Raw genomic sequence first — 13,059 nt, forward strand, 5'->3', positions numbered from 1 at the left:
TGAGACAAAAATCTCCATGTAGGTAGCGATAACATAAATCCACTTATCTACACACAGTCTATCATCCACAGCCTGATTTATAAATCATTTTACTCTTCAAAATATGCTGAAATATTTTTTTTTTTACAGTTGCTGACAGTCTTTACTAATTTGAGGTTTTAACTGAAAAATGTAAACGTATGTATGCAAATAGGTGCAAAAGTCTTATTTAAAGTTTTTGAAAACTAAGAAAAATAATCGCCTTTGTGTGAGTAATCAACTGGGGAAATGCAATGGTGACATTAATTAAATATTTTCACCCTATCCAGCTGTACTCTGAGGCCTCCGTCAACTGTTACTAACTGGAGAACAGTAATTGTTAACTGGGCTTAAAACGATCTGTCAGTTTTTGCAGCTTTTTCTGAAATATCTCAACACAAATTATGATTACTTCCAAAATATTTTTTTTCATGAAAATGGGAAATTATGGGACCTAAAACAATGAAGCGTTTATCTTTACAGTATTTGTAGGTTTTGACCCAAAGCTACCTGTAGTTTGTCTGAAACTGTGAAGAAGTTAGTGCTGTATTTGTTTGGTCTGTCTTTAGGAATACTTAATGTTTAATCAGTGTTGTAGGCTATCCAAAAGACATACTTCAGTAAACGATATATAGATAATAAAGATAAGATATTGTGAAAAAATATTCTTTTGGTAAAAGTGAAAATGTCTAAAAATACCTGATATTAAATAGACTGAAGTATTACAAGTCATTTTCTGGAAGTAAAGGTGTATTTAAGACACAAGTACAAGTAAATTATACATATATTGTGTTGCAAATATCTATATATATGCTGGTCCAATGTTATTTTTCTAGTTGTTTATTTTTAACTGATTGCTTATAAAACACATTAACATACAAAAGCACTTTGGTATTAAATTAATTATTGGATAAATGGAGCGGAGTACATTAGACATTAGTAGAAAAGGAAATTACTCAAGTCCAACTACATGAAATTTCTACTTGAGTAAATGTACTTCATCATATTCCATCACTGCGTCTAATCAGTGCCCAAATGATTATCAAATGACATGTACTGTAGTCACATCTCCCCACAGACTGGAAGTTAAACGATGGGTTTTTCTCTTTCAGGTCAACAGAAACGTGTGGTTGTTGAGGTGACTGTTTCTCGTAAGACAAGCTGCAGCACGTTATCTCAGGATTTGCTTCCCCTCTGCAGGTAACATGAGAATCCACCAACATTAACTTGCATCAGCTGAGAAATTGTCTCCACATTGTCTTGAGAATCCTGTTAAGTTTTTCTCTGAAACACTGGATCTAGTAGTTTGATGGAAGATCATCACAAACCTTTAGAAACAGATGACAATGGCTCGTGGAAAAACACATAAGCTTTATTGTTGGACAACTTTTTTGCTTTCAAATGGACATACCAGACATTTTTTTTTTAATCACAACATGAAAGGCATTGGAGGACTCAATCACACGTGCACTGATTGATAAATGCTCAGTTCCCCTCCGTCACACACGCACACAAACAGCTATACTTAACACAGATGATGCATAGATGACACTGGCAGGAAGACCGATGGATCCTTGGAAGAGTACAGTGTGGATGTGTGTGTTTATCTTTGAATTTGTATGAGAACTTAGTGGTGCGCATGTCAAGTTTAAACGGAAGAGGGCCTAGCAAGTTCAGTAGTGTGTTTGCATAATGTGTCTGTTTGAAGGATTCCCCATCTGCAGGCTGATTGGCTGGCTGCTTCTTCTTAAAACAGACGTTTCTCATAACTGTGGGAGAAAGAAGAGAGTCAGCGAGGAGAGCATCACACTGTGATCCATGTGGCTCCCTGAGGTTTCCTGTTAAGACACAATGGACGCGCTAAAGAGGAAGTCTGGTTTGACCGGGTGCGAGACGTGAAACTATAAACTGAGCTTTAAAGATGAAATAGGAAGCCAAACAGAAAAACAAGGTTGAATCATTTTTTAAGTTGAGTGTGTTACATTGCCCGTGTACCTGTGCAGGCTGTGGACTCCACCTTCCATCTGAGCAGACGCTGTTCTCTTTTCAAATTTCAGATCTCCAGAGTACATCATGGCTCTGCCAGGAGAGAGGATGAGCTGTTAGCCACCATAGCAGGTATCAAGAGGAAGAAATACAGTTCAACACAAGCACAACCGAAGAATATAGAGTAACAAGTGAGTAGGAAAGTGCTATGGTGGAGGTTGAAGTTATGAGTCTTTATAGTCTTAACAACAAATACAGTATTGTCACATAATTATAACCCTCCACCTTTATTCTGAAGGCCAGCTTGAGGTCTTGTATCAAAATAATATCCCATCACATTCTGTGCATATTTCCATAGATCTTTTTTTTTCTGTTTGCCCATAAATGTCTGAGTGAATGCAGATACAGATCAGTCTGTGTCTGCCTGGGTTTTACCTGAGCTGTGTTAGACTCTTGGCTCCGATGTCCTGACACGAGTGCTGAATACCGGCCAAAAGGTACGGAACGAACTTGTGGATGGAGCCTTTGTCCTGCACTGCTCCAGAAACACCCTGAGCAACTTTAATCTTATCACACTCACTGTGGGGGGAGAGGTGGGAGGAAAGAGATGAGTGACAAAGAGTGTGCACTTTAAATGTCAGTGTGATGCCACCTTGTGGCGAAAGATCTGAACTATTATAAGTTGAATAAATTTAAACACTTTGTCTTTTTGACACTCTTTCCCTTCTCCGTGTGTGTAAAATAAAGATTAAACATTCATATTGAGTAAAATGTCTGCCATTGTTCTTTTCTAATGGGATCATCACTTCCTACCACCAACCCATGAGGAAGTTATCTCCAACGCACTTAAAACCACTGAAAACCGAAAAAGGAAGATGTGTTGTCATCTGGGAAAAACTGGCAAACGCTTGACTGAAGGCATGCTGACGAGACAAGGTTATATTGTGTAGGAGGGAACCAGCGTTCTTTTTTCTTCTCTTTCAGGGTACAAATGAGACCCTTGGATTGGTGTGATTTAACCTGCAGATGTTCAGTCACTTCTAGGCTGCTGTAACCTCGCTATAAACCCTGCTCAATCTCAACAATGCAGTCGGTTTTCTGTGGTTCTGTACCTGAAGTATCTGGTCTGGGAGCCCAGGTTTTTGTCCATGGCATCCAGGGAACCCATGCCACGGTACTTCTTCAGCCGGATGCCATCAGAGAAGAAATATTCACCAGGGGCTTCACTGGTGGCAGCCAGCAGAGAGCCCATCATTACTGGGAAAAGAAAAAGAGTAGGTAATAAGTGGAAGTTAAGCAAAAGGCTGGAAACTAATCTTAGTTATAAAAATGGATTGTGTAGTCAAACCTGAAATAAAATAGTTTAATTTCAGTTTTTAACTCAAATCAATACAATAGAGGGGGATTGCAATTAGCTTGTGGTTCTCCATACCTGTGGACGCTCCCAGTGCCAGGGCTTTGGCAATGTGGCCGACAGTCTGTATGCCGCCATCAGCGATGACGGGCACGCCGAAACGCCTGGCGTACTCTGATACTTTATAGACAGCTGTGGCCTGGGGTCTGCCGCACGCCAGCACTGACAGGAGGAAGAGAAGAGATGGAGGAAGATTAAATGATGTGAGAAAACGAGCGCAGTCGTAGAAGTTAGCCTTCATTTTTCTATTCTCATGACTGCTAGCTCTAAAATCTTGTACCAGTCCTTCACCTGAAAGAGTTTGCAGGATGCTCACACAGCTCATGACAAAGATTTACATAGTGGTGGATTGAAATATTGGTGTTTTCATTTTTACCAGCCAATTATTCCATATCATCATTAAATGTTTTCAGGAATGTGGCTCTGATTCTTGCACCCCTCTTATCGAGTGTTGGCTAAGTATGAATTTCACATAAATATTAATGGCCTTTGGATCCAGGAAACATCGGCTGGCTCATAACTGGATGAACTGACATCAAAAATGTCCCAACTGTGTTCAGTCTTGATGGGCATGCATGGTGGAAAGTCCCTGTCATTCAAATGATGTTAAAAACAACATCACACACAGTGAATGAGCCAAGAGGGTGGAAACATGACTCTTATCATGTTTGTTTAAGAAAACAGAATAGGGAAGTTAAACTTGTCACATCAGCAGATTATTAGAACACTGCACTGAGACGCCACAACAGACTCGTTTAACACAAGTAGTCTGTTCACCTGAGCACTGCTAATCAATCGATTCATCTCTAAGTTTATAACTAATCTTTCACATCATTAAGTTAAGGACAATGACGGTCGGTTATACTAGGTGCAAAAGAGAGAAACATTCCAGTTCCTTTTTACACTACTAGTTGTTCTGCTTCTTGGGAACTGTGGGCTGCACGGTACTTACCAATCTAACCCTAATTATCCTGCTATGTACTGATGGCCATGACCCAAGACTGGACATGTAAAGGAGCTCTGTGTATAATATATTTAAAAAGAATCCTATGATTTCAGTCTGTCATCACAGAATAAAACTCAGTTTTGGGGGCATATTTGTTACAGCGTAACCAAGCAAACTCATGTTGTAGGGAAACAGCAGCCTGCAATATGAAACCAGTGCTGAAACTGTGGACCAATATCAGTGAAATCTACAGTACAGAGAAGTATTACAGAATGGAAATACAGTGAATGACAACTGCTAAATAAAAACATCCAGCCATAAATGGAGTCAAAGATTGGTCAGATTTCATAAAAATCTTTAGGATTGTAAAAGTGATATCGAACAATAATTGAAGGGAAACTGGAGTGTAATCTACGTTTCATAATTATATTTAGAGAATTTGCTGTTGCATGAGTTTCGTGTATGAAAACGTAATGAAAAAAACAAAACAACAAACTGGAGGGAATAGAAACACTTCATCCTTTCTCAGCTGCTCAAACTATACACAGCAGCTGAGCACTGAAACATCGTCTCATACAGCCATGCTACAAATCAAAAGGTTTCTCGTGTGTGTGCAGAACACACAGCTGGCAGCACATTTTAACATCAGCTCTGTGCAGGCATGCAACTGCATGTCTGAATGCAGAGTGAATGTGATGTGTTGACAGAGATTAGAATATGGCACAATAAGCTGAACTAAGACTACATTTATCAAGGCCGATTCATCCTTGAAGGGCTTGCAGTAAACAGTTGCCAGGTTGCCATTGGCAACTATTGTGAGAAACTGGCAACCAATTACTGGCCTTTGGCTGCAGTCAGTGGAAACCACATTGTAACAAAAAGGTGGCACACCCACTAACGGACCAAATACAAAATCATGAGTTGATCACAAAGGCTATGTTCAGACCACCAGCCCAAATACATTTTTGGGCAAATCCACACATTTATTTAAGGAAGTTTGGGTGGCAAAAAAAACCACATTAAAGATGCGGAGGTGGCTGGTAAAAAAATTCAAATCAGATTCATACAGATGCATCTCAATCTGGCAACTTGGACCACTCATATCAGATCTGACAGTGTGTTTTGTGTCACTCGCCGCGGGACACCTAACGGGAACATCAAATCCAGAGAGATGAAGTGCATCCATGCGGCTTGGTGCAGCTGAGCAGAATCCTTAGTGCTACTTGCAGAGCAGTATGCAAGACAACATGGAGAGCAAAAGTCTGCAGACAGTCACGCTGAAATAAACTGTCTGAAGATATGTTGGTGATGTCTGGATCCAAAAATCTGATCACTTGCTAATTGTAGTGTGGACACTCAAGTCTGATTTGAGAGACACACAAGATTTGTCAAAGACACTCAGAGTCTGAATCTCTGCAGCTCTCTGGGTCTATTAAAATATCTTCAGTGCAGTCCTCTCAGTTTGATAACAAGCCTTCAGAATATTCTTCTTACAAGTTCGTGTTGAACCCTACCTTGATAGAAATGATTTATTATGATTCTATAAAAGGCTTGAAACAAAGTCACTGCCTGAAATGTAGCGTGGTCTCAACCAGCTCACCAGGTTTCCCACCTCTGCTGAACAGAGACAGCCTGTGGCTGTGAGCTACATTACATCTGCTCCAATGCTGTGTGTTAGAAATGGATGAATGCTGTGATTGGCTGACACGATGGTAGTGATGGTGAAAATGATTGACAGATTAGTGAGGACACAGGAACAAGCAAAACCCCAAAACCCCTCAAACCAAACCGAAAACCTACAACCACTAACTCTGCTATGTCTACTGATGCAAAGCTGTTAACCAATCGATGCAGCAGGCTGTGAAGTTGGGGAGGGGGGCGGTCACACTGTGATAGTGGAGCCAATGGGAGCCCAGCACAAGCCAAAGTTGGCGGGGGGGAACTTACTGGAGTATCCTGTAACAGTGGTTGGGGTTTTGGGGCTGTGGAGCTTTATTGCTGGTGGAATACTGAGGGGAGCTGGACGTGGACACACACAAATACACACCATACGAACACCGGGGTGGGAAGGAAGAGAAAGTAGAGGCGGAGGCAGACAACAAGATGAAGATGACAAACAAAAATGAAAAAACAAAACAAAACGGTAAGCAACACAAAATTAACTAGAACAAATATTTGTGATGATTAAAAAGAGAATCTTGGACAAAATGAAGAGACAAGTCGGAAACAACGAGAAACACAAAGACAAACAATATCTATTGTATACCTCTGAAATAAATCATGATTTAGATTTACAGGCCAAACTGGTTTTCACATCAAAACAAGTTAAGGGAACCTAAACCTGGGAACTGACTCACCACAACCATAACTGCACAATCTAACCAATTACAGTTTGTCTTTCCAAGTGGTCACAGCAGATCAGGCTTTTCGGGTTCAGAAATGTCAACACACACAGACACAGCACCCAGAGAAAATCAGAGAAGCAAAACTATACAAGAGAAGGAATGAATGACTGACATGCTCATCTTTCCATCAGAGCCTCCAGAGGAGTCCTTTTGCTAAAACACACCACAGGATATAACAACAAATTGTTGAACCATGATTATTGTGGTGCCGTTACTGAGCTGATATCATGTAGTCTGGTCCATATGTGAGAATCAGTCAAGCAACACAGACAAATAGCTTTCAGCTGCTGAACCAAAGTCAAAAAGACAAACTGTACATCACTTCACTACGAGTTTCCTTTTCCCCCTTTGACAGACAGATTCAATAACCACATCATGGTTGGGAGCAACGCAGGTGGTGTTTGTTGAGTTTGCCGGTCTGTCGCTCACCTTCCTGTGTGATGCAGATGGAGCCGCTGCCCATCCCCACTCTCAGAGCGTCCACTCCTGCATCGATGAGGTTCTTAGCCTGAGCTGCAGTCACCACTTCAGCAGACAGAGGGAGACAGAGAGGTTGTTAGAGATGCACACACTGAAGGAACATCATCATTATCCTTCTGATGACAAACTTATCTGTCCCTCCTCTTTTTTACTAATGACATGAGTTTGATTAATCATTAGCTTGTCAGTCTGTGCATACACACATGGAAACATGGAATACCGACATAAAGGTAAAGTTAAGTTACCGTTGCCTCCGATGACCTGTAGGTTTGGATACTTTTCTTTGATGTATTTGATCATGTTGATCTGGAAGATTGAGTTGCCCTGAGACGAGTCCTGGAGGTGCAGAAGCAACACATAACATTGCTATTTACAAAACATCTTTCGTCTGGATATGTACACATCACAGCTGGTAGACAACATCAAGATCCTCTTGAACTAACAGGATTAGTGGAGGACAATGCAAGTGTCCAAATTTTGCCTTGTTGATTTTGATATTCAGTAAGTCATGTACTAGAGCACCACAAAAAATGTTCAGCTGCTACTACTACTACTACTACTACTACTACTACTACTACTACAGTAAGTGGAGCTAACCCATTACAAATCTGTGGAAGAGCCCACTGTCAGTCTGTTCTCCACGAGCAGCTCCAGTACTGATTCCTTAGTAACAAAGGTGAGCTGGTCTTCGACGATAAAGAACAGTCTCTACCTGTAAAACCTGTAGCAAAACTCTCCTTACCAGTACAACCACGTCCACGCCGCTCTGCGCCAGCAGGTCCAACCGATATTTGTCGTCATTGTGAGTTCCGATGGCGGCGCCACATAGCAGCTGTTTGCGGGAGTCTTTGGAGGCCAGAGGGAAGTCTCTGTTCTTCTTCAGGTCTGTGCGGGCAATGATGGACACCAGGGAGCCCTCCTCATTCACTATGGGCAGTTTACCTGCAGGAGGACAGGTGAGGTTACACATGTACATTTGCGCCTACATATAGGTTTCATACCATATTTCTTTGACTGAAATTATTTTTAAAATAAAATGTTTTAATCATATGAGTCATGAATAATTCTTTAGAAAATAAAGTTTACTTCCTCCTCACCTTTCTTACTCCTCTGGAGGATTTCATTAGCTTCTTTAAGTGTCACTCCAGCAGGGGCGACCACAAGGTCCTCTAGCTTTGTCATCACCTGTCAAAATAATGACAGAGAACATAAATGAATAAAGTTTTAAGATCACAGTACTTAGTTGCCTCTGTCTTTTGTCTCAAGTCCACTCACCTCACTCAGTGGCAGGTCATGATCCTCCTCCTTCAGGAAGTCGATGTCTCTAGAAGAGATGATGCCCACCAGCTTGCTGCCCATTTTGCCGTCGTCTGTGATGGGGATTCCGCAGAAGCCGTAGCGAGCCTTGGCCTGGAACACGTCCCGTACCCTCTCGTTGGGGCTCATCACCACAGGGTCCGTGATGAAGCCCTGCTCATAACGCTAGGGGAGGGAGGGACGGAAGGGCGTGAGGAAAATAAGGAGGGGCAGGAGAAGGACGAGGGGCGTATCAAAAGGAATATCACGGGACAAAAAAGGGAGAGTAACAGAAGGGAGAAGGGTTTATGGGATTCAGTAAGCGACGGTTTGATAAAGAATATGAAAACAAATTGGAAAAGTTCAAATTTGCTGTGTATTAATGTTATTTATTCAACTAGAGTTCTTATTATCTGTATTATTTATCATGATTTTGTTGTTATGGGCAGGGAGAGGATTGCTGGAGGGCGGGTGGATAATGGGGGCTATGACTGTCTAAGAAAGAAAAATGCACATCGGTAAGTATTTTTCACCATAAGTGCAAATTGTTGTGCAAAACTGTCAGTAAAAATGTTTTATTTATTTAGCCCAAAATCTTAAATCACACTGTCTCAGTGGACAATCTGTACAGTGTATGACATCCTCTGTCCTCAAACCTGTTATTTGAGTGAGGTATTGAATAAAGAAAAAAAATAAGGGAATATGTAAGTGTTTTATTGCCTACAGTCTAGAGGAGAGGGGCAAGGGATTCAAGGAAGAAACATGCTTCTATATCTTTCAAAGTGACATCAGCAAATAAAAATTGAGAAAAACAAAGACAAAGAGAAGCTGATGAGAGACGACAGGGAATAAAAAAATTAAATGAAGAAAAAAGGAAAACATAATCACATGAAAGACTCCAGATACTGAAGAACGAATGATAAAAAACAAATAAGAGCTATATGGAAGTAGTGATGAAGGAGTAAAAAGAATAACTAACACCATCATCACTACCTTGACTTTGCGGACTTCATTGGCTTGGAACTCTGGAGTGCAGTTGTGGTGGATGAAGCCGATACCACCCGTTAGCTGGAGGAGACAATACACCAGTGTGTGAGTGAGTGTTATGGCATGCTAATATAATACACAGCAGGAAAACTCTGCGGGAAATAATAAAGGAAACTGTGTGTTCATGTGTCTTACTTACTGCCATGGCGATGGCCATGTTGGCCTCTGTAACGGTGTCCATGGGAGAGGAGACAAAGGGAGTTTTCATGGTGATCTGTTTGGTGAGCGCTGAGGTCAGGTCCTGGGCAGGATGATATATCAAAGCAGCTTTCAGCAAAAGTTATAAAGATGTGCTTTAAAATGAAAACACCAGGATCAACTATAAATTCTGGGAAGCCATTATTTACTGTTCTGGCATTATGAGCCTAATTCAAAGGAACATTTGTGATGGGAGGAACACGGCTGATAATCCTGACTCTCACCCCGGGCATCATTCCAGATTAGTTTAATACCACAACAGCAGCGTTAATCAGATTTTTTTATGTTGGTAAATATTTGTCCCTCATCACAACCTACCACTTGCTCCGATGTAAAGTCGATGTAGCCTGGCAGAATCAGGAAGTCGCTGAATGAAAAAAAGAAAAATCTAATTAGGATGGCAACAATTTCAAGTCATAATCTGGAACATTTCACAATGGAGAATTCAATTTTTCAAATCAACACCAGATTTTTACCAACTGTTCAGTTTAGAGAGCTGACACTATTTACAGCGCAATGAGTAAACATGTGCCTAATAAAACATGTATGTACTTCACGTGTGTAACAGTAAAGACAGTAAGCTCTTTAGGTGAATATTTCCCAGTTCAGAAATAGAAAAAGGAAGAAATTCCAGGAAAACTGTAACTTAAACTACTTCGAACAGGCACACCAGGACCAACATTTCTTTCTTGGGAATCTTCAAAAGGTGTCACGTTACAGTTCGAGTGCATGTGTGAAATATTTTTGAAGAGAACCTCTTGAATGCCATGCCTGTTGATCTATGTGTCATGAGTGAGCGTGGGGCCAAAATAGGTTGTGCTGCCATGTGAGACGAGTGACTGTCAGCCATTACAATGTCTTAATACACTGTCAAGAGTGTTCAAGCCCATCTGTTAAATCAAGCTGAAGTAGACAATTCTACAGAAAGATGGATGATTAGTCTCATTCCTGGGTTCATTATGCTTTAGGTTGGCCATGTCATTATTTATCAATAACCTCACTGTGTGTTAATATTCTGAGAAAGCACCAATTGGGATGCCATATTGTCCAATCCTGACTGATGTCACAATCCATTCAAAGATATTATCCAATATTATTTTACAAGGCAGGGTGTCAACATTGAGTCAGTACATGTAATTACTATCTGTGCTTTGTTGTATAAAGGACTACCAGGCAGATGATCTAAATATAGCCAGGGTTCACACAGTTCCCAATAACAACACAAACCATGTAAGTCAGGGCCTAAATTTGAGGCCAGCGTATGTACACGAGGAATGTGTACTCGCTTTCATTTCCAAGAAGCTGTCATTCAGACTACAGACACACACTCACTGTTTGTTACTTCACTTTCTAGAAAACCTTGTGGGTTGGCAATGCAATGCGTAATTTAAAAGATGATAACCAATTCAGAGAGTAAACATCAAATCGGTCACTGATGGTTAAAACACAACCATGTTTGTCTTGTGTGTGCTGCTGCCAAATGTGATCACCCAGTTAATATAAACACAGGAGTAACAGTTGTATGAACTTTGACACTGAACGGTGGACTGACCAGGGAACTTCTACTCATGGCTTTTTATATCATTATGCAACATCTTATAGCAGAAAGGTTTCATCTTATAAATTGCATACTAGTCTTCATCTTATTTCATTAAGACACCACTTTGGGCTCTTGCAGCTTCTAGTGGAAATGTGTGCTGGGCACTCCACTGACTTAGTTGAGTTGAGTTGAGTTTACTTGACATGATGGGTGTTGTTCAACCTGTGCGGCCAGTTGTCTGATGTCTTCTGTAAAACTGTAGGAGTTTGCTAAAGTTTGGACAAATAACCTTGGTTATGTCACAATGAGACGTGATGTTGGGTGCACTGTGGGAAATGTAGGCTCCAGTGTGTTGGAGCTTGACCTTCTCTAGGGACTAGTTATCCATTTTAAAAGTACTACAGCTACAAGTCTCTTCGAACAGATAATGGATCGATCCATCCCGTAAACAGGCTGAACCGATACATGGACCCAGGCTCAGCTGCCACTTTGCTATTGACTTTGAGGAAATGTATCGTGATCCATTCATGTACTATAGATATATCATCTTAAATGACTTTATAACAGATAGTGTATAACGTTAGCTCGGTCTGACTGTGGCACCAACACGAGTTGTTAGCTGACACACTTTGTAGCTAACTACTAGCGTACATCTGTGAGTTGACATTAAAGCAGTGGAAACGAGCTAAACACAGGGGCTACTGTGAGCATACAAAGCTAAATGACCAAACTAGTCGCTTGTTGAAGGTGTTGCTGTGTGCGGCCCGGGCAGCCCGGGTCAGGGGACTGGGGGTGCTCGCGGTGTCTTTACTTGTACGTGAGCCCGTCTCCTCCGTTGAACAGCTGCTGTCCCGTCAGCCCGTCGTCGGGGATGTAACTGGTCTGCCCGCTGATCAGATAGTCCGCCATGACGTCCAAGTACCACTTATCAGTGCTTCAGTCTTTAATAAGCAATAAACCTAACACGCGGCTGCGGCAGCGTGCAGACAGTGTACACAAACACGCACAGGCCCGGGAACAGAGACCGAGAACTTTCTCCTTCAGCCCGGAGCGTCGCTCTCCCTCTGGGTCAGTCACCGTCGTCCTGCTGCCGGGAAGACTCCCGTTGTCTGACTGTGTTAGCGACAGAAACCGACCAGAAAGTGTCAGTATGAACACTTTGTTTTGTTTTGTCCTTTCTCGGGCCTTTCTGCCAGTCTGAGCTGCGCTTTCATGTTCTTCTTACAGCAGCACCCGTCGACACGTGCATTACTCCCGTGTGACAGCGTTTCCGACACTGACGTCACGTCCGGCTGGCCGACCCGCCCCCTTATTTTTTATTTTCTTGTTATTTAAAGAAAACTGTTTTTATTATGATACGCATGTAATAAAAAAAAAAGTTAGACCATTTTAAAATCACACAAATAAAATAAAATAAAACTTCTCAGCACAATTCTCAGTTTTAAGCTCTAACTCGACCAAACAGGGGGCAGCATATCAAAGTAACTGCTAACCGCTATCACCTGTAGCTATTGTTAGCTGGTTAGCTCAGTTAGCTGTGCAGCTTGCGGTCATTCTGACTAGAAACTCAAAGCCCTGGTGAATAATTTGTGGCTAGTTAGCATGCTACAAATGCTTTGCAACACATTAGTGTCCTAACATCCAAACAGCAACTGATTTACATTCTTTTGATTCTTTCATTACATGTTATGATGGGCTGTTGCTGGAGATTGACTGATTTCACACAAAG

General features: G+C 41.4%; 1 protein-coding gene across 1 annotated transcript; it reads right to left on the minus strand.

Annotated features, from left to right (window-relative positions):
- Positions 1 to 1,369: 1,369 nt before the first annotated feature.
- impdh2 (IMP (inosine 5'-monophosphate) dehydrogenase 2) lies at positions 1,370 to 12,239 on the minus strand. Its single transcript, XM_037105046.1, has 14 exons — positions 12,142 to 12,239; positions 10,109 to 10,157; positions 9,732 to 9,833; positions 9,539 to 9,613; positions 8,525 to 8,731; positions 8,347 to 8,434; positions 7,992 to 8,191; positions 7,495 to 7,585; positions 7,199 to 7,294; positions 3,437 to 3,580; positions 3,117 to 3,261; positions 2,440 to 2,583; positions 2,014 to 2,097; positions 1,370 to 1,787 (listed from the first exon to the last, which is right to left on the minus strand). Exons 1-14 carry the CDS (start codon positions 12,237 to 12,239, stop codon positions 1,766 to 1,768), a joined length of 1,545 nt encoding a protein of 514 aa, XP_036960941.1. The 3' UTR covers positions 1,370 to 1,765.
- Positions 12,240 to 13,059: the final 820 nt, after the last annotated feature.

This window comes from Acanthopagrus latus, chromosome 7 (genome assembly GCF_904848185.1).
Source record: "Acanthopagrus latus isolate v.2019 chromosome 7, fAcaLat1.1, whole genome shotgun sequence".
Classification (NCBI taxonomy): domain Eukaryota; kingdom Metazoa; phylum Chordata; class Actinopteri; order Spariformes; family Sparidae; genus Acanthopagrus; species Acanthopagrus latus.

What these genes read in the sequence shown, in the direction of transcription:
- impdh2 (XM_037105046.1), bottom strand. Translation starts at nt 12,239, where the DNA reads ATGGCGGACTATCTGATCAGCGGGCAGACCAGTTACATCCCCGACGAC. An exon ending in ACTTTACATCGGAGCAAGTG is followed by an intron (nt 9,834 to 10,108) that starts GTAGGTTGTGAT and finishes CATCCTGCCCAG; the next exon opens with GACCTGACCTCAGCGCTCAC. An exon ending in ATGACCTGCCACTGAGTGAG is followed by an intron (nt 8,435 to 8,524) that starts GTGAGTGGACTT and finishes TTATTTTGACAG; the next exon opens with GTGATGACAAAGCTAGAGGA.